We start from the raw sequence: 20,716 nt of genomic DNA on the forward strand, positions 1-20,716 counted from the left end.
AGGCACCCTCTACCCCCCCCCCCCTTCCCTCCATTACTCAGAAAAACGATTGATTCTGAAAAACAAATTCTGATACGGTGAGAATTATGTCACAAACGTCCCTTGAAACGTAATACGTTGTAATGCTGGTTAATTTTCGGCCTTTCTTTGATTAAATATTGTCATGTAACTATATCTCATCACTCCGCTTTCACAGAACATTCACGTGTATGATCAACGATTGATCTGAAAAATCATGCACTTCATCATGACGTATGCACGTTATACAAGACAGTGTATCATAACTTTTGAAATCATCATAACGTTTATGGATGCTATACCTTTGGAAGTGTCGAAAAGGCATTAATTAATGAATTCATAATCTACCTGCATGGTTTGTGCAGACACGACTTTGTTATCACCATGATCGCATCTCTGCATGCGAAGAAAAATCAGGAGGAGGGGGTTACAAATGTAGTTTGTTTTCATGACACTGCAATTCTAGAGATTCAAACTTACCTAAACGACAGTGACAGTTCTGGATCTCTCGCTACATTTCAGATGCTCGTTGACTATCTTGTCTGCATGTCATTGTGATGACGTCATATTTGATTTTGTTGACAACGAAAGGGAAGCAACTCCCAAATTTGAACTTATATTTCTATAAAAGTAAGATAGTGCGCAGAATTTTACCATCGTAATTTTTGGCATGCAAGTCGCTCATACAGAGTTTTACTCTTTGGCAAAGTAACAAGTTGGTAAATCAATGCGCACCTGGTAAAATATTGAATTGTATGAGAAAATTTGTAGGTTTTTTCCGGAATTTCTGATTCCATCCAAGTTTATCGCATGAAAAGTAGCATATCGAGGCAACAATTTTAAAAACCATTATTAAATTTAAATAATTCATATATTTAACATTTTTTTCCGATACAAAATATATCTCAAAAGTACAATTTATTTTGAGGTAAATTTGAGGGCGTCATGTTACATCAACTGAACCAACTTCCTTAAAAAGTAGGTCACTGTGACCCACTTTTGAGTCAACATGATATGAGGTCCTTAGATGCATCAACTGACAGGATTTGATGATCCTAGTCCTTATAGTAAGCAAAATATCAACATTTTAATAAAATGTAATTTTTGGTCAACTTTGAAGTGACCTTGAGACCACGCCCTTTGCCCCAGGGTAAATCCCCATGCAAATTTTAATCTACAACATATCCTCATCCTTTTGTGTAAGTTTGGCGATAATCTGCTCAGTGGTACTTGAGAAGAAATTTTTTTTAGCAACCAGTACTTTTGGTTTTATTTACCTAATTACATGCATCTCCCCTTGTTTAAGGGTCACAACCCTCGTTTTAGAATAAACGGGAGCCCTTGGGCCAAGGATACCCTGTGACAAATTTGACAATAATTGGCCAAGGGGTTCTTGAGTTATGGCCCATATTCTAAAAAGTTTACACACATCGCACAAATGGCCATAGCATTAGCTCTTTGAGCCTTTAATATGGCTCAGAAGAGCTAAAAACAGAGGGAGATAACCCTTACCAAAATTCAAGGTCATAAATTAGGACACATCCCACCCTTACATGCTAATAGTAATAAATGGGAATGATGTTTAAATATACCTAGTAATAAACACCTACACATTAGTTATGTATTCAATTTCACTGAATCTGTTGCTATAAGGAATAAAATACTTTAACTTCTTTATTGCTGACTCAGCACCCAACTTCTTCAGCTAGCTTCTGAATGCCTGACTTTCCCAAAGCTTTGCCTTAAATATATACCCTTTGGTTTGACTAGTTCATTCCAAGGGTTGTCAGGTCATTCCATTAATTGAGGTCTTCAATGCGTTTTACTCAAATGCCCCTTAACCATTACACCTATATATATTCCTATGTAAAACTTTGACCCACTGTTGTGGCCCCGCCCTATCCCTGGGGGTCATGGTTTGAACAAACTTGAATCTACACTACCTGAAGATACTTTTGTATTAATATGACCAATAATGACTTAGCTGTTCTTGAGAAGAAGATTTTGAAAGACATTTCCTATATATTCCTATGAAAAACTTTGACTCCCTCTTATGGCCCTGCCCTACCCCCAGGGGTCATGATGTGAACAAAGAGCAAGGGCCACTTTGGGCCTTTTTTGGCCCTGTGAATTTCTGAAAAATTAAAAACTGCGTTGTTGTAGTCGACAAGGCAATAAAATATCACTTGGACCCTTGGTGACTGAATATCTACTAAAAATGACGTAATTTTCTTGCAAGTTAATGCATAATGACGTCAGGAATTGCGTCATTATTCAAATATCCTGAATATTTCTTCAAAAATGGCCAAAAGATGATGCTATTTTTCAATATCTTGTATAGCACAACCTCTGATCCACAATGTGCAAATATATATTGAAAGAACTGCTGATGAAGATTACAAAACATATTTTAATTTTTGGATCGAGGGGTGTGCTCATATCTTAATTCTTTGCTGAAGGTTCTCAAATACACCTGTTTTCTGCAAAATTCAAGAATTTTGCAATTTCACACAACCTGGGCTATACAGGAAATTTTGTTGTACAAACTGAAAGCACTAAGTCTTTACTTTATATTGATGTTGAAAATGGGACATAGGGTTTTAGTCAATAAATTGGTATATATACAGGGCCATTTTATGCATAAATGAACCTAGCTCTTTGAATCTACAGTATGTAATGAAGCTTTTACATAAGTTTAATCTTTTCTTGCCCAGTGGTTTTTTTAAATGATGCCACCAAATTTTCACAAATTCTTTATTATCTTCCTTTGAAAGAGGGTGTGGCACTTCCTCTGAACAAACTTAAATCCCCTTTACCCAAGGATGCCTTGTGTCAAGTTTGGTTGAAATTGGCCCGGTGGTTCTTGAGAAGAAGTCAAAAATGTGAAAAGTTTACGGACTACAGACAACAGACGGATGCCGGACACCCTTTGATCAGAAAAGCTCACTTGATTTGGCTCAAGTGAGCTAAAAACTCACAATTATCTTTGAACTTGAACATCAAAGTTTTTCTTGCTATGTTATATTTATTTATCACTCAATTGCTAAAAATACATGAACAAGAGATCCAAGAGCCACAACACTCCTTTGAGTAGTTTTACCTGTAGTTTTTTAGAAGATTTTTAAGAGATTTTTCTTGTTTATATTCCCATCAAATATTGTGACCCCATGTTATAGCCACCTTAAATTTAAGGGGTCTCTGAATCCATGCAACATGGGATGCAACTAGTTAACATGGCTTTGCAGTTATGGAGAAGAAAATTCTTTTCATGTATAAATGCATTTCATAAAATTGATCAAGATTTAAAATCTGAATTCAGAGTACAATTTAAAAAATGAACTTGAAAATGTTGGCAAATTATTTGCTTTAGTTCAGTTCTTGAGAGAATTTTTGAAATTTTTCTGACATAGCCCAATGTAAAATTTTGTGGCTTACCTACCCTGGGGACCCTTAGTCAAACAATTTAGAATCTACATTATGTCCATACACTTTCACATAAGCTTTATCTTTTCTGGTCCAGTTGTTATAAAAGAAGATTTTTAACGATTTGTTCCATTATATTCCAATGTATAAATTTGATCCCCTATTGTGGCTTGGCCTTATTCCAAGGGGCCATGATTTGAATAATTTGAAATTTACATTATATCATGTGAAAGCTTCCTTGAACTTTTACCTCAGATGAGCTATGAACAAAATGTATCTCTTAATAAAAGTTAGAGATTACTTACCACATGCAACTAGCTGCTTATCTAAAACCTCCAAGCCAAATGCGCAGCGAGCTGTACTCATCACTGCCAAGGGTGTGAGAGAGGACCTACTGTCAAAGAACTTGTTGGGAGTCACTGAACCAGTAACTGGTGAGTCTGGTTCATCTGGACTGGTACTGCCACTTCGAGCAGATGGAGCTCGGTAGTGAACAGAAATAGCTGCCATCACACCATTTAACATAGCTAGTGCCAGGTATGATTTATCTGCCATGAGAAATAAGAATTTTAGGACTAAATTTGGTAATGTCTAATATCTCCACCTAAACTCAAAATCTGCTCGAAAAAATCTTAAACTATATTCTAAACCAGAAGGATATATGCAGACTTCAAAGCCTTAAACATTTTCATTGGCTGTGACTTCACAAGTTAGATAGGACAGAAATTGATTTAAGGTAGTTCTATACTCGGCACTAAATGGGCTCAACCTTGAAAAGCTTGCTTTCATAACATAGACATATATCCCAGCAATAGATAGACATAAGAAAAATTATATGTCAACATGCTTATTTTTCTGCTATTGCCTCTCAGCAGTATATATGCCGAAATGCCAAATATTGAAATTTAAGAAAAAGTATCTGTCTTCAAATTTGTCAGTAAATAAGAATTTTAATCTAGACAATCAAACTATTATACTCAAAATAGAATGGAAACATGTTATTAAACCATATTTATTCATTATTTTGCGTGAATTATTATAAATATGTGCACTTTGTTGGGCTAACGTATCAAAATGCAACACAAGAAAACATGCTGCACAGGTCAATCTGGGTCATTTTAAAATATTTTTTGGACTCAATCTTTGAGAAAGTGTTTTCGTTTTACAAAATAACTTATTAGGAAAAGAATTAGATTAAAAAAAAACATAGGTATTCAAAGATTACGAAGCTCACCTCGACGAATGTTATCTTTAAGTAAGGCAAATTTCACATATTTTTTAATTTAGTGTACATTCCAAGATCAATGTCCATGCAAGTTTGGTTTAAGTATGACTTATAGTTACTTGGAAATAGACCTGTTCAAAAAACATTTATCCTGTTTACTAATCAAGAAAATTTTGGTCAGTTCCAACATCCAAAGTAAGTCTGGAAGTTTTCATCCTTAGATGCACCATCTATGCAAGTTTAATCATAACAGGCCATAATGTTATATTGCTACTCCAAAAAAATTATCCTGGTCACTCATCTGGAAAATGTAGGTAAGATTCAGAATCCAAAGCAAGTCTGGAAGTGACCATCCCTAGCTACATCATCCATGCTAATTTGGTTAAAATATGGCTAAAATTCACTCACGTGGAAAATCTAGGTCGAATCCAGCATCCGAAGCAAGTGTGGTAGTGCCCATCCCTAGATGCATCATCCATGCAAGTTTGGTCAAGGTAAGGCTTATAGTTACTTGGGAATGGACCTGCTCCAAAAACTTTAACCTGGTCACTCATCTGGAAAATCTAGGTCAAACAGGGTATTATTTTAACTCAGAATAATTATTTCATTCGGAATATAGAGAATTGAAAAAAATAAGCAACTAAGTCTCCTTACATGTACTTGTAGCTCAAAAGAAAAAAAATGTTGCCTTAATTCTCTGCATTTTGTGTCTAATACAGTATTGGGGTAAAGATTTTGTTTATCTCTCTATAAATAATTTATTTTTTATTTCTTCTAATATTGTTTTTTCCTTTTTAATTTATTTGTTTGTTTATTGTTGTGTTTGTTTATTTATTTCTGTAAACAAGGTTGCTTGTATTGGCAGGGGTTAGATGAAAATTTTATGGGGTTAGTTGGCGCATGCCTAAAGGGGTTAGTCGCCGCTGAGCGGCGACTAACCCCTTTGAGCATGCGCCAGTTGAGATAGGTAAAAATCCTGTAGTTAAATGTGTATTCGGTTTGTATTGTTAATCAGTCCACGCGATGTACAAATTAAACGGTAATTAACACGGTAGAAGTATTTGTACTGTCACGCTGCGCTAAAATCCCAAGTATCTTTCATTCTATAAGTATCCATGAATGAAGACTACACAAGCCGATATCCTAAAGAAATAACTCGCAGAGAACGAAAATACATACCAATGCATATTCATTACGATAACCGAAAACACTAACAAGTATTTTTACAGTCGTAACAACGATTAAATCCAACAAATAACCAGAGAAATGCGACGATGTAATCACTGCCAATACACTGCAGACAACTCCTGTTCGACGTCACTTTTCGAAGTGCGACGTCACAGGTACACTGTTTTCCCGAACTTTCTGTAGCAAAATGGCGTATAGGCATTGTATGTAATATAAGGTATTCTGTCATCGTAGTACAACACACAAACTTTATTCCTTTAGATTAAAGTTTTCCTTTACTTAGGTAATCAAATAGCAGAAGAGGAGACGAAAGCGAGCAGTGTTTAGTACAGAAAACAGGTTACAAAAATTTGAAGATCCATGATCCGCCCACTTGTTTCACCCCAGCTAAGAGGTGCATATTTAGTGTGCACATCTCGGGTTTTCAAGTCGATGTGACGTCACAGTCAAGAGCAGCTATATAGTATGATGACAAGAGCATGATAATGCAGGGAGCAGATTCTGTTAAAAAATAAAATTATTTGTATCTTTCGGTTGATTTTAAATAAAAAGATCAACATTTAAAAAAATGATTTATAGTGAAAGCTTAAAGAACGTTAATCGTCAATTATCAATACATTTTGATCCTACCCGGGGGGGGGGGGGGCTTTTGGAACCAAATAAGGGGACGACTATTTGATTGTGAGGGGAGGGGGGGTAATAAATAATCTGTCCTCTAAAATGTTGGTCTTGGAAATAAATAATCCGTTCTTGACTGACAAGAAAATAAAGAATTTGTCTTTGACTGATGCTATGAAAATAAATAGTCCTTCACCGACATAAAAAATAAATTGGACCCGGAAAAAAATTCCAGCCACCCCCTTTCAGAATCAAATGGTCGTCCCCTAATCTGTCTTGCATACACTGGGACAAATAGGGAGGAATGTAACCCAACCCCCAACCCCAATTTTCTCAGATTATTATTATTTTTTTTTTTTGTTTGTCAGATTTTTCAAGGAGAAGTAAAAAGTAAATTAAGCTTGATTCTTTCTCTCAACTTTGATTTGAATCGACAAAATATTGCCAGCCCCTAAATTATATCCATTATAGCCATATCCTAAATTATTCTGTAATTAAGTAAAACCCGTGAAATAACAGATCGATATATTAAAAATAAATCAACCAGATGATTCACGTTGACCATTACCGGTACTTAGAGAGTCTATATCGATATCCAAATCCGATACCCCCACCCCGATTTTAATAATCACATGCAGCACAGTTGAAATATTTAATTTCTTTTAATTTTCTTCTTGAATCTTAAAACTTCAGACAAACCGTGTAGACCAAGGAAACATTTTATAAACGAAATACTAAACAGCTTCACAGAAACCCGATTCTTAAATCAGGGGGCTTCTTAAATCAGGGGGCAATGGTTAGATTTTATTCCCACCCCATTTCCGGCAGAAAAAAAAATGGCAGGTTTGATCACAATGTAATAACAAAAAATGGGGTAGAGGTCGGCTTTTCAATAAAAAAAAATCTAGACAAGGCTCTCTGAAAAAAAAAGTCACTACATCGAAGGGTTTTAATCTATATGCACTTTCTAAATGTACCTTATATTCAATATCTCTTTCTCCCCTAATGGAGGTTTTTCCTCCGGTGATGATGGTCACAGGATACACGTACATGTATTTGGTATTTGGCAGTACTGGAAGTTTCCGAATCACACTCAGCCAATCGCGAAAGAAGTAGACCTTGCAATCATATTTTATGCCAATAATGAATAAATGAACACACACACAAAATATTTTAGTTTTTCTTTTATTAACACCGATAAATTCCTCCTTCCTGAACAAAGTGTGACTTGTAAAACTTTGAATTATGTTTTAAATCCTCTTTTAGTTTTTTTTTTTTTTTTTGTGATAAATCCATGCACTAAAATGGAGATGAAGATTATCGCAAGATGTATAGCAATAACCTAATATTGTTGTTTGCCGTACACACCTCGTAAAACACAAATGTTGAGATGATGCAAGTTTATGTTTGTGATCAATACATATTCATCTAAACTACAGTTCAAAGTTCATTCAGATACTGTACATGTATTAATTTTTTTCGTAGACAGCAAGAATGAAGGGCAGACAGGACAAAAAACATGCGTCCGATCTTCGATCTTTGAATTTAGACATACAATTTACTACTAAATTCTGTTCATTGATAATGTTTTCGCACATTTACGCAAATATCCTTTCTATATAATTGTGCAGTGAAGTATATAATTTAGATGAGTATATTTCGTAATTTTATATTTTTCGCATATACATGTACTTATGTACATATTTTCTTTCTAAATGTTCTATTGCTTAACTCGAGTTATCTTTTTCATTTAAATTAAAAAAAAATAATGTAACTACAACTCACGCATGCTGTAGAAGACATCAATACATATCTTATTTCATTGTCAAACCCAGAAAGAATATTATGTTCTCCTTATGTTCATACAACGGAGATCTAGATTGCCATGCTTTTAGTTTACAGGGGAAAAAAATCACTAAATTAAAAAAAAATTATAGTGAACTATTTATGAGGAGCGGACAAAACTATTGCCGGGGGGGGGGGGTTATCACTTTCCTTAGTCAATTTCTCCATATACCTAAATTTCCTTACCAATTCACAACGGATCTGTGTTTCCTGGTGTAATTGATATTGGTTAAATTACTGCATGATGAAATTATGGGGGGGGGGGCTGCCCCCACTTTTTGCCAGTTATAACCTTTAACTGTTGAAAAATGTTCATTGGTGGTGAATAAAATTTGGCTAGGTAAGTTGTAAGCCCCCCCCCCCCAACTTTCAAAAACAATACTAAGTGCCTGTTTATACAAAATGGAGTCGCTGCCACTTGATGTTATTTTTCTTTTAATGAAAAAAATATACCTCCTACCTAATTATTAGGTAGGGGGTATATTTTTTTTATTGAAAGAAAAATAAGTAACGTCAGGTGCCTGTGGTTGCATCCTATTTCTTAAAGATTAGGTAGGGGGTCTATATAATATTTTTTAAATTTTTTAAACTAAAAGAAAAATAAGTAACGTCAGGTGCCCGTGGTCGCTTCCTTTATTAAAGTATTGGATAGACAGAATTGATTGTCCCTTCTGTAGTATGTTTTAGATACAAGTAAGATCTTAAAATTCAAAAAAGTTAAAGCTCCAGACTATATATAATTATATATGGATAAGAAGTCTCCATATTTTCATGGACGCCTACTCAACACATTCGAGGTAGTACATGTACATGTATTTCCGCTTCTCGGAAATGCCCGAGAAGTTGCGATTGTTGATCTGAAAGAGACAAACCAAAGCGCATTATGTACAAGCACAATAAAAAAAGGTCCAGAAAACAGAGATTTGTTAGGAATTTTCAAAGTCCAAGGGCTGGGGCATGTATATACTAGTATATACGTCCCTGCTAAGGGCTATAAGCCCATAATTTTCGTAAAGATGGGTCAGTCAACACGAAACTCATACTTGATCTGTAAGACATCAATATCAAAAGACATACTAAAAATCAGCTCATTATATACCGGTAGTATCTTCAAGTATAGACATAAAAATCTGGAAAATGATGGACGGACAGGGGTAACACTACACAAGACAAAATTGCTAACGCACCACCAAATAAAATTACATTGCTAATTTTCTAAAATTGTTTATGATGTTTTTGAGAAACAAAAATGTTATCAAAGTAAAAAATGAGACATTTAATGTCCTAACTTATCAATAACTACGATGTTAACTGAAGGGTGACCATTTGTAGAAATAATGAAAATCGTGCTCATACTTTTTGGAGGAAGAAATTTTAATTTTTTTTTCTTTGTGTTTGTATTCTTTATGTTTGTACTAACTTAAAACCCAGAAAAATTTACAACTATGCCACGTTTGACCTTGGAAAAGCGTGCCTAAGCAGTTAGCTAGTATGGCGTGTGCAGGGGGTTGCTTTGGAGAAATTTGTATATAAAAAAATTAAAACAATTCATACATCATTCTTTCTTCTAGTGAAGATTAGTTACAATTAGATTAACAAATATAAAAATTGTTTACTTTAGATAGCCATGGCATTTAATAAGCACCACAGGACAATTTCAAGATTCTTCCACAAAACTGGGGCAACCGGAAGTTAGGTAGACTGGGTATGGACACCAAGGCACTGGATGAATACTAGGCAATATGATAGTCAATCGCTGTATATTATTTGATTTTTCACTCGATCGGAGACTGCTTTTGTTGCAACCTCACGGACCACAATTTGTAATTACCAACTTCATATATTTGAAAGAAACGATGCGCAGTGCATGTCGGGAAAATGGTTTTCGGGCAAGAAGGTCACAAAGTTTTTTGTCATGACACTGAGACATTTGTCAATTCCACTGTATTGGGAAAGATGGTATATTAGATATACAAGTACCGATTATGTAAATGTTCAATTCACAAACAAGAATAACAAGTGGTGCGTTAGCAATTTTGTCTAGTGTATATGTTCCGGCCATTGAAAATGCAGAAAATTCAAAGTAAACGTGGAAACAGTGGCTAACTATCATTACTAGGCATTTTCTGTAGCTTGCCGAAATGCAAAAACAGTGACTCTAGCTAGTCATGTTTGATCTGCAGATTACACTCGGATGGATCACTGAAAATAAAGACTACTCCCTTGGATGCGAAAAAGTCATGTCATACCGGATTGTTTCAAGTTGAATTGTACTGTATGAAATATGAAGGAAAAATGATTGAGAAATGATAGAATTGAAATATTTTAATGATTTTGTTTTCTTACAAAAGAAGTGAAGATTAAAGTGAAGTGGATGCGCTCATGTGGAACAGACAGTCATATTGAGACATTACCAGCTTTTTATTAAAATATATGTGCGTGATTCTGTAAATGTTAAACTGAAAAAAGATGCACGCGTGTTTCAAACTTCCTTCATGCCTCTCTTAGCATAAACATTATAGAGCTTCAGTCTTATCATGAATCATTTTGGTTTTCAGTGTACAATGTAGATGGAATTACATGTATTAGTATTGAGATCGATCGGAAGTACATGTATACACGTCACCTTAGATTTCTGTAAACATGATCTAAATTGTACATAATTAAATAATTTATCAGGAAGAAATGCATTTTAAAGTCCAGTTAACTTCTTTTTGCAGATACACAGAGACTATACGTATCCATGACTTGCATGTTTTTTTGTTTTTTTTTGGATTTTATTAAATTAAGAGATTGAGAAGAAATATTTCAATTGATCGTTTGGTTTTGCATACATATATATGTTTCTTCAACTCTTCAGGGTCAAATGTTCTTCCTGACAGGTTGCTGAAGTCTTCATCCGGGAAAAAAATTGCTGTCACAATAATTCATTTAGTACATTGTTTTGAAAATAAGAAATGGGTGTCCTTAATATGTTAACTGCATCGGATACAATCGTGTGCTGCTGCTGCTGTCTGCTATAGATAAGAAAAATCCTCATTCAATACGTGTGTTCTGCAAGGATTAACACCGAGGTCTACAAGTATACGGAAGGTAATATAAGCGAAGATAATTTTTCTTTATTTTTTGTACTGTTTCACAGGAAGGTTGGAATTTATTCAAAAACTTCTATACAAGAAGAAGAAAACACTTGCTGTGGCCTTCAACTCGACATTTCGATATATCGACGACGTATTATCAATTAACAACAATTACTTTCATTCATATGTTGACTCGATATATCCCAGTGAAGATACCACAGAGTCTGACACATCTGTTTCATATTTAGATATTTTACTAGAAAAAGACGTTAATGGTAACCTCATAAAAAGCTTTATGATAAACATGATGACTTCAACTTTTCAATCGTCACCTTCCTTACTTATGTAGCAATATACCCTTATCACCTGCATCTCTCGATACACAAGAGCATCCTCTACCTATGAATAATTTCTAAAACGAGAAAAGCAATTGACAAACAAGTTGATGAAACAAGGATATCAACAGTCTCGTTTGATGTCATCTTTTCGCAAGTTTTACGGTCGATACAATGATCTTGTCAGCACGTACAACTTATCATTGAGTCAAATGCTGACTGATATTTTTCATACTAATTGTCAGGCCATTATTTATACACTGAACTGTCTATGGGTTTTTCCGTTTTTTTCCCGATCATGTCAAGGAGCACACGGCGGGGCAGGGGATGCTCACTCCTCCACTGGCACCTGATCCCACCTCTAAATTTTGAGGTCCATGTTTGCTCTGCTCCAAATTTGTATCTTTTCATTGGACTTTCCAGATTGAATACTGTTCGTTATCTTAATCTTTTCATACAGATGACAATTAAGAGAAAAACAAATTCCTGAAATACAAATATACATGTATTCTAATTTTGATAAAACATTATAGTTTTTGGAATGAATTAAGATAAAGAGCTACAAAATATTTTCCTCGTCTCTATTTATAAACAGGCATGTAGTATTCGGGGGGGGGGGGGGGGGTTCTACCCTCCTTTTCCAAACATACCCCCCCCCCAAAAAAAAAACCCACACATACGTTCGAAAAACGATACTACGTGCCTGATATATATACACAAAGATGTTCACTGCAGGACTTGAACTCATCATGAACAACAAGAACACTCACAGCTAGCTTGTTAATCAATAAAAATAATTTTTCGTAATCGAGTTTTAGATGAAATATTTTTCAAGTTACAAAAATAATGTATTCAGATGTCCGCACTTTACAAAATGCAGTATAAATTTTGGTCAATAGTGCCGCATTTTTTAAAAAAATTATAGTACAAATGAAGAATCAGTGTATTAAATCCAAGATGCTCTCCTTAATTATTACCACTTCGGATTACATTGTACATTATACCAAAAGTTTTTTTTTTATTTTATTTTATCCAAAATTCTAACATCTAGCGGCTTGACAAGCTTTCCGTTAAATACAGTTACATGTAATATCTATCACCTGCATGGCTGCTAAGTTAAGCTTACCATCGACTTATCAGTGATAGAAATAAACAACAGTTCTGTTCTGCAAAGGAGACCTGCTACGATCTTGAACACAACCATCAAATAACCTACTTTCACGTAAAAGTAACGGCACATACAGAGAGAGATTTCATATTTACGAAATTTTGATTAATCTACATGTATAAAATAGTATCAAATACAGATATTAAAAATTTTTACTAATCCTTTGTATAGGCATTTTATGTTAAAAATCTGTTGCAACTTGCAAGGGCAGATCCAGAAATTTTTTCCCAAGGGGGGGGGGGGGGGGGGGGGGGGCTTTCACACAAACTAACACCTATCTTACTTCTAAGGGCAGCTCACTCTAACTGCATAAAACTACCCCATTCGGCAAACCTCGGCTGATTCCGTCACCTTCATCACAGAGGAACGAATCGACCGAGGTGTGCCGAGTGAAAACTACCCAACAAGTAGAACTCTTTAGTATGCAGTGTTTAGAGCTTCTTTAAGAATTCTTGAAATTAAATAGTCGCAATTATAAAGTTGAAAATTAATAAGAGATATGTGTACCAGAAGTAAACATCTACATGTCGATCTATAGAAGCCGATACAGAAGATCCCAAGGCCAAAGGGTAAAGTGGCACCCGCACCCCATCCCCGCAAGTCGGGAAAAAGTGGCTTCTTCTTTAAACTGTTCAGAGTTTTGTGCTTAACCGAGAAAAACACCATGTGTGTAGCATACACTGTAAACTAATATATTTTTTTTCTGCACGTTAATATTTCTTAAGTAGGATAACCCGTAAATGTTATGAAATCTTGAAGATCGTTAGTACTAAATAATAAATACTCGACATAATTTGTGGTTCATTAAACTTCCCATTCAAACAATACATAAGAACTACTGAAAATTTTCAGTTGATGAAATAAAAATAAAATCTTTATGTTAAAATTTTTCAATTTCAATGGTTAGTAATAAAATGATAGAACTTTGGATCACGTTGTCGTTTTCCGTAGCATGCTAAAAACGGAAAAGAACATGCATGATCCGAACAATTTGAGTTTAAAGATATACCTTCTTGTATTATCTATCGTGCCTGAAAAAGAAATGTATAGTTAAAGCTGAAAATTAACTGTAGCCCATGTACCGGTATATGCCTATATATTAATATTGCCCACCTGCCACCAAGTTTTAAAAAAAAAAGTGTTGAGCATCTCATAAATCGTTCAATTAATTTATAAAATTATTCTATAAGCTAAATGCACAACAACCCAAATCTTCTACTGAATTTGACAATGAAATAATATATTATTGGCTTGAAGACATCTAATGTTTGCAAGAAATGTTATAATTGCTCCAATTTAAACCAAAAAAAAAAAAAAAAAAAATCAAGCGTAGCAATGGATTGACAGATACAACACTTTGAATATGGGGGGGGGGGGGGGGGGGGGGGTCTTCCATAAGTATTACCGATTTTTTTTTTCAATTTTATATTTTACACATGTAATTCAATGAGAGTCATTAAATTTTACACAATTACAGGATATAAATTTTGCATGTATGGTGATTAAATGTAATATATATACATATATATATATATATATATATATATATATATATATATATATATATATATATATATATATATATATATATATATATATATATATTTAAAATGACCACGAAACGGAATTTGGTAGAGGATTACAAAAATCGGTCGCATATATACCATATACAGTATATTTTTTGTTCTGCCTGTGTTTCATTCTATTACATTTAGTTGTCTGTCTGCGAAAACTCTAATATTTCACCTAGGCCTAACTTAAATTTGAACCGTAGTAGGTAAAATTTTCAATCACCTGCAATGTATAAATTACTTATGCTTTTTGAAGTGTATTTAGAACAAAGGCTCTGTTTTTTTCTGCTTAACCGTAATCTTAACATATACAGTAATATACTTGTATGTACATCCATAAATTAATCTGGGCTATCCCTAATTTTCAGGCCCGTAGGAAGCAATTTCAGTGGGGGGGGGGGGGGGGGGGGACTACCAAAATTCCTAGACAAGCACAATTTTCTTTTCTAAAAATCCATCAGATGCCCCCCCCCTTTTTTTTTTATAGAGGTACAAGCATCAAATAGCTATTTTTCTATAGTATAAAGCATACTGGCAGAATTATTGGGTGTTTAGGTGGCACGGTCCCTGCCACATTTTTTTTTTATTACACTGAATCGAGCCTTCCAATGTTCTGCAAGAATTGGTAATTGTTTCTAAGCGGCAATAGACAGTAGTCACTACACTCTTCTTTTGGATAATTCCTTCAGGGTGGGTCTGATTTTAATAAATAAATAATAAAATCAAAATATTTCATATGTGTGCTTTATGATATTATTGCTTCTGTGTAATAAAAACCATCACTGAATTGAAAATGATTGAAAAGGGGGGTGGGTGGGGTATAAGGCTTGGAAATGGAAAGACTATGTAAATAATATCCAATATATATATATATATATATATATATATATATATATATATATATATATATATATATATATATTTGATTATTGAGATATTCCATGTCTTTCTTTTTTTAAAAAATAATTTGCGACTAAGTAGACGACCATTTGATTCTGACGGAGCTGGGGGGGGGGGGGGGGTATTCATTTCGAACATGTCCAGGGACAGATAATCAATTTTAAGTTAGGAAAAGAAAATTAACCTCTCAACCAAAACTTTATTTCATGTATGTTTGGGAGGAGGCAAAAAACGGGAAGATTATTTATTTCTCCCTTATTTTTAACATTTATTCCCAGAATCTGCCACCACACCCTCCCCTTTCAAAATCAACTGATCTCGTCTCTTAAGGTTAAAATGTAATTATTGTCGATTTTTCTTTTCTTTAAATTAATTTCAAAATGGTATTTATCTTCTTTCTAATAATACAAGCAATGTTCAGCACAGTCTGTTCCCCGTTAGATTTATGGTTGTGAGTGTGACGTCACATCGACTTTGAAACTCGAGATTTGCACACTAAATATGCACCTCTTAGCTGAGGTGAAACAAGTGGGCGGATCATGGATCTTCAAATTTTTGTAACCTGTTTTCTGTACTAAATACTCCCCACTTTCGTCTCCTCTTCTGATATTTGATTACCTAAGTAAAGGAAAACTTTAATCTAAAGGAATAAAGTTTGTGTGTTGTACTACGATGACATAACAGAATACCTTATATTACATACAATGCCTATTCGCCATTTTGACACAGAAAGTTCGGGAAAACAGTGTACCTGTGACGTCGCACTTCGAAAAGTGACGTCGAACAGGAGTTGTCTGCAGTGTATTGGCAGTGATTACATCGTCGCATTTCTCTGGTTATTTGTTGGATTTAATCGTTGTTACGACTGTAAAAATACTTGTTAGTGTTTTCGGTTATCGTAATGAATATGCATTGGTATGCATTTTCGTTCTCTGCGAGTTATTTCTTTAGGATATCGGCATGTATAGTCTTCATTCATGGATACTTGTAGAACGGAATACTTGGGATTTTTAAGCGCAGCATGACAGTACAAATACTTCTACCGTGTTAATTACCGTTTAATTTGTACATCGCGTGGACTGATTAACAATACAGACTGAATACACATTGTACATGGATTAACTACAGGATTTTTACCTATCTCAACTGGCGCATGCTCAAAGGGGTTAGTCGCCGCTCAGCAGCGACTAACCCCTTTAGGCATGCGCCAACTAACCCCATAAAATTTTCATCTAACCCCTGCCAATACAAGCAACCTTGCTTACACAAATAAATAAACAAACACAACAATAAACAAACAAACAAATAAAAAGAAAACATAATTACAAGAAATAAAATAAATTATTTATAGAGATAAACAAAATCTTTACTCAATACTGTATTACACACAAAATGCAGAGAATTAAGGCAACATTTTTGTTTTCTTTTGAGCTACAAGTACATGTAAGGAGACTTAGTTGCTTATTTTTTTCAATTCTTTATATTCCGAATGAAATAATTATTCCGAGTTAAAATAATACCCTGTTGTCAGATCCAGCATCCGAAGCAAGTGTGGTAGTGTTCATCCCTAGATGCATCATCCATGCAAGTTTGGTCCAGATAGGGCTTATAATTACTTGGGAATGGACCTGCTCCAAAAACTTTAACCTAGTCACTCAACTGGAAAATCTAGGTCAGATCCAGCATCCGAAGCAAGTGTGGTAGTGTCCATCCCTAGATGCATCATCCATGCAAGTTTGGTCCAGGTAAGGCTTACAGTTACTTGGGAATGGACTTGCTCCTATAACTTTAACCTGGATGCCGACACCGACGCGGTGGGTATAGCATAAGCTCATCTTGACTTCATCGTGGTGAGCTAAAAATTATATGTTGACGCATTACTTTTCATGGTATAAGCTCAGCACTTTAGGGACCCCCATGAAAATTATCTCCCAAAAATAGTATCGTGCTATATTTTACTACCAGGTATACAGTTGTGGTATAAGTGTATTTATAAAGTTGTACATATGTAAACAATATTTATACACACCAAATAAATACTGTCCCTAAAGTTCACTTTGTTTTAGATTAAAAAAAAAAAAAAAATATATATATATATATATATATATATATTCAATATATATATATATATATATACAACTGATGTTGTATGAATCTGACCGTGATTGACCAATTCTGGCAAACTGGGTGATCTGGGTACTAGGGATGCGCGATTTTATCGATATACCGGCATATCGCAATTTTTTATTGCGTGATACGTATCGTGATAAGGAGACTAAAATACCAGTATTTTGTACATAACTATAAATTCCGGAAATTATTCATTTATTTGTTCAAACTATTGAATGACAATTACAGGAAGTGTAAAAAATGTTGAAAACAGTTAAACAATGGCATCAAAAACATGCTTTATATTAAATAAATGAAAATTTAAAAAGTAAAGTTATGTTTTTACGAGATATTTTTAAAAAATGTTATGGAAATTCATTTGAAATTGTTGTAAAAATTGCGTGTAAAAATATCACGATTTATCGTGAAATTTTTGGGAAAAAATCGTGATATATCACGATACGAAAATTTTGCCGATACCCATCCCTACTGGGTACAGAAAGTTGGTGTGCTGCAAGTGAATAAACTATTTTCATTTACTAATATTCTATTATATAATAAAAAAGATATTTTTTATTGTGCTTTAATCCACAATGCAAGGGTTTGCAAGGGAGGGGGGTCGTATGTGTCTATAAAAGTGATAATTATTTAATGTAAATATTTTGATGTTTGAAATAAAGAAATTTATTAAAGATATCGCTGTCAAATCGTAACCAATTCCTTCTTTTGCGAGCTTTCAGTATTAACTTCACCTTGCCTGCCGACAATAGTCTTTGACTGTACATCTGTCTCGCATCGGCTTTGATAGCATACTCGTGGTCCATGTAATCGGCACATTCTCATCCACAGAAATGTTGTTTGTTTTATCTTTATTCCCTAATAGTGTCTTTGTCAACATTAAGTTTTTTCCATACTTTCCTTTAATTCCCTGTTACCCTTTCGTTGACAAGATCGATATGTACCAAAATCATTACCGGATATTTAAAACGCTGAGTAAAAGTCAAACCAATGTAGTTAAAAAATCACATCTTGGGAAAAGCAATCGTGGTTCCGATTTTACTATTTGCTAATGACGTAGTGCAAGTATGGATCTACTTTAACTCAACATTTCAGCTATTTCAAAAGAAACAGTGTATTTTATGTCAATAATTTGACTGGAAAATACCACCCAGGTCTGCTGGGACTAGATTTTTTGATATAATGTGTAGAATGATAATATCAATGAATGAAATATGTGAAAATAAAAGCAAAATTTGTGGTATAATAGAGTCAAAATTGATTGCATCTTGTGCCTTTTTCTCTCTTTTTAAAAAAAAAAACAGTGAGTCTCAATTGTTTGTGATGTCATAGAAAAAACAAAACAAGAGGCCCAAGGGCCTTGAATCGCTCTTCTGAAAACTGTACAACCTATCACTTCTATTTGAAGCCTCCAAGTATCCTGTATATTTAGATAAAGCCTTGAAATTCCAAAGGTAGGTCATCATGACCTACATTTTAGATGAAACACTCTGAGAACCCAAGATGATTCTAAGCTAATTAGTACCTGAGAGTAGGTCATGGTGATCTACTTATCACTTGTCATTCTCTGAGGACCCAAATTGCATCAACTAAGTTTGATGATTCTAAGCCAATTAATACCTAAAATATTTTTAAAATTATAACCATAAAATTTCAAAAGTAGGTCACAGTGACCTCCTTTCAGATGACATACTTTGAGGACCAAAGATGCATCAACTAACAAAGTTTGATGATTCTAAGCCAATAAGTACCTGATATATTTTTAAAAAGCCATAAATTTTCAAAAGTAGGCTATGGTGACCTACTTTTCAGTCGACCTACTCTGAAGACCCAAGATGAGTCAACTGACAAAGTTTGATGATTCTAAGCCCTTTAGTACCTGAAATATTTAATTATAGTCATAAAAATTGAACAGTAGGTCACGGTGACCTACTTTACAGTCAACCTACTCCGAGGACCCAAGATATATCAACTGACAAATTTTGATGATTCTAAGCCAAACAGTATTCGAAATGATTAAATACAGCCATAAAATTTCAAAAGTAGGTCACGATGAACAACTTTTAAGTTGTACTCAAAGGACCCAAGATGCACTAACTGACAAAGTTTGATGATTCTAAGCCAATTAGTACCTGAAATATTTAATTAAAGCCATAAATTATCAAAAGTAGGTCACCGTGACCTACTTTTTAGTTGTTGTACTCCAAGGACCCAAGATGCATCAACTGACAAATTTTGATGATTCTGAACCCGAAATATTAAATAAAGCCATAAAATTTCAAAGTAGGTCAGGGTGACCTACTTTTCAGTTGACTTTTTTTGAGGACCCAAGATGCATCAACTTACAGTTTTATGATCATAGGCCTTAAATTGTTCAAAATATGGACCAAGGATACCCTGTGACAAATTTGACAATAATTGGCCAAGGGGTTCTTGAGTTATGGCCCATATTCTAAAAGTTTACGCACACCGCACAAATGGCCATAGCAATAGCTCTTTGAGCCTTTTGCTCAGAAGAGCTAACAAGAGGCCTAAGGGCCTTATTGGTCACCTGAGTATAATACAACAATTTAGAGGATCCATAGAGTATAAAATGAACTGAAAGGTGAAGCTTTGTTGCCCAAAAGCAAGAAAAATAGGGTGATCAGGATCATCAAAATAATTAGTCTAGTATTCATTAACAGTTCATAAATTAGGTTCTAATCTGTTCCCCATTTATCACTCTCACCAGACAGTATATAAACAAACTATCAGTGCTTCTGCACTCTTTTAATTCCTTGTTGAAATCTCTTACACTGGCCTCTCTTGGTCTTTGATGAACATTTAATAAGACAAGTTATTTTTGTCTCATTTTTATCTATCTATTACTTACAAGTCTACCTGATCATTAAAACTATGAAAGTACTTTTTGTATTATACAATAAAAATTCTTGCATAATTCTCTTATTCTATTAACCTTTCAAGTACATTATTTACAGTGATTAATTATCACAAGTAAATGGCAAAGGGGAATAACTCCTCTCAGTAGAATACAAATTAATAGAGCCCTGGCCTGGACCAGAACACTTGACCAAATGGTCCTGATGTTCAAAAATCTGGTAAAAATACGCTTCCTTATTAAAACTTTTACTCTTTTTGCCTCTGATATGCCCAGGTGCAGAGAAGATTTTTAAAGAATTAATGCATTTTCACTATATAATAAATAGAGTCCCACCCTA

At 34.3% G+C, this 20,716-nt stretch overlaps 1 protein-coding gene across 1 annotated transcript in view; it reads right to left on the reverse strand.

The window, feature by feature from the left end:
- The window catches only part of LOC133192071 (influenza virus NS1A-binding protein homolog A-like), a 204,720-nt gene that overhangs the window by 94,089 nt on the left and 89,915 nt on the right, over nucleotides 1-20,716 (reverse strand). Inside the window, exon 8 of the mRNA XM_061327915.1 lies at nucleotides 3,747-3,989. Coding sequence (XP_061183899.1) covers nucleotides 3,747-3,989 — 243 coding nt within the window. The remainder of the gene's footprint in view (nucleotides 1-3,746; nucleotides 3,990-20,716) is intronic.

Source organism: Saccostrea echinata, unplaced genomic scaffold (genome assembly GCF_033153115.1).
Source record: "Saccostrea echinata isolate AGI-Se365-2 ecotype Australia unplaced genomic scaffold, CSIRO_AGI_Sech_v1 ptg000025l, whole genome shotgun sequence".
Taxonomy (NCBI): domain Eukaryota; kingdom Metazoa; phylum Mollusca; class Bivalvia; order Ostreida; family Ostreidae; genus Saccostrea; species Saccostrea echinata.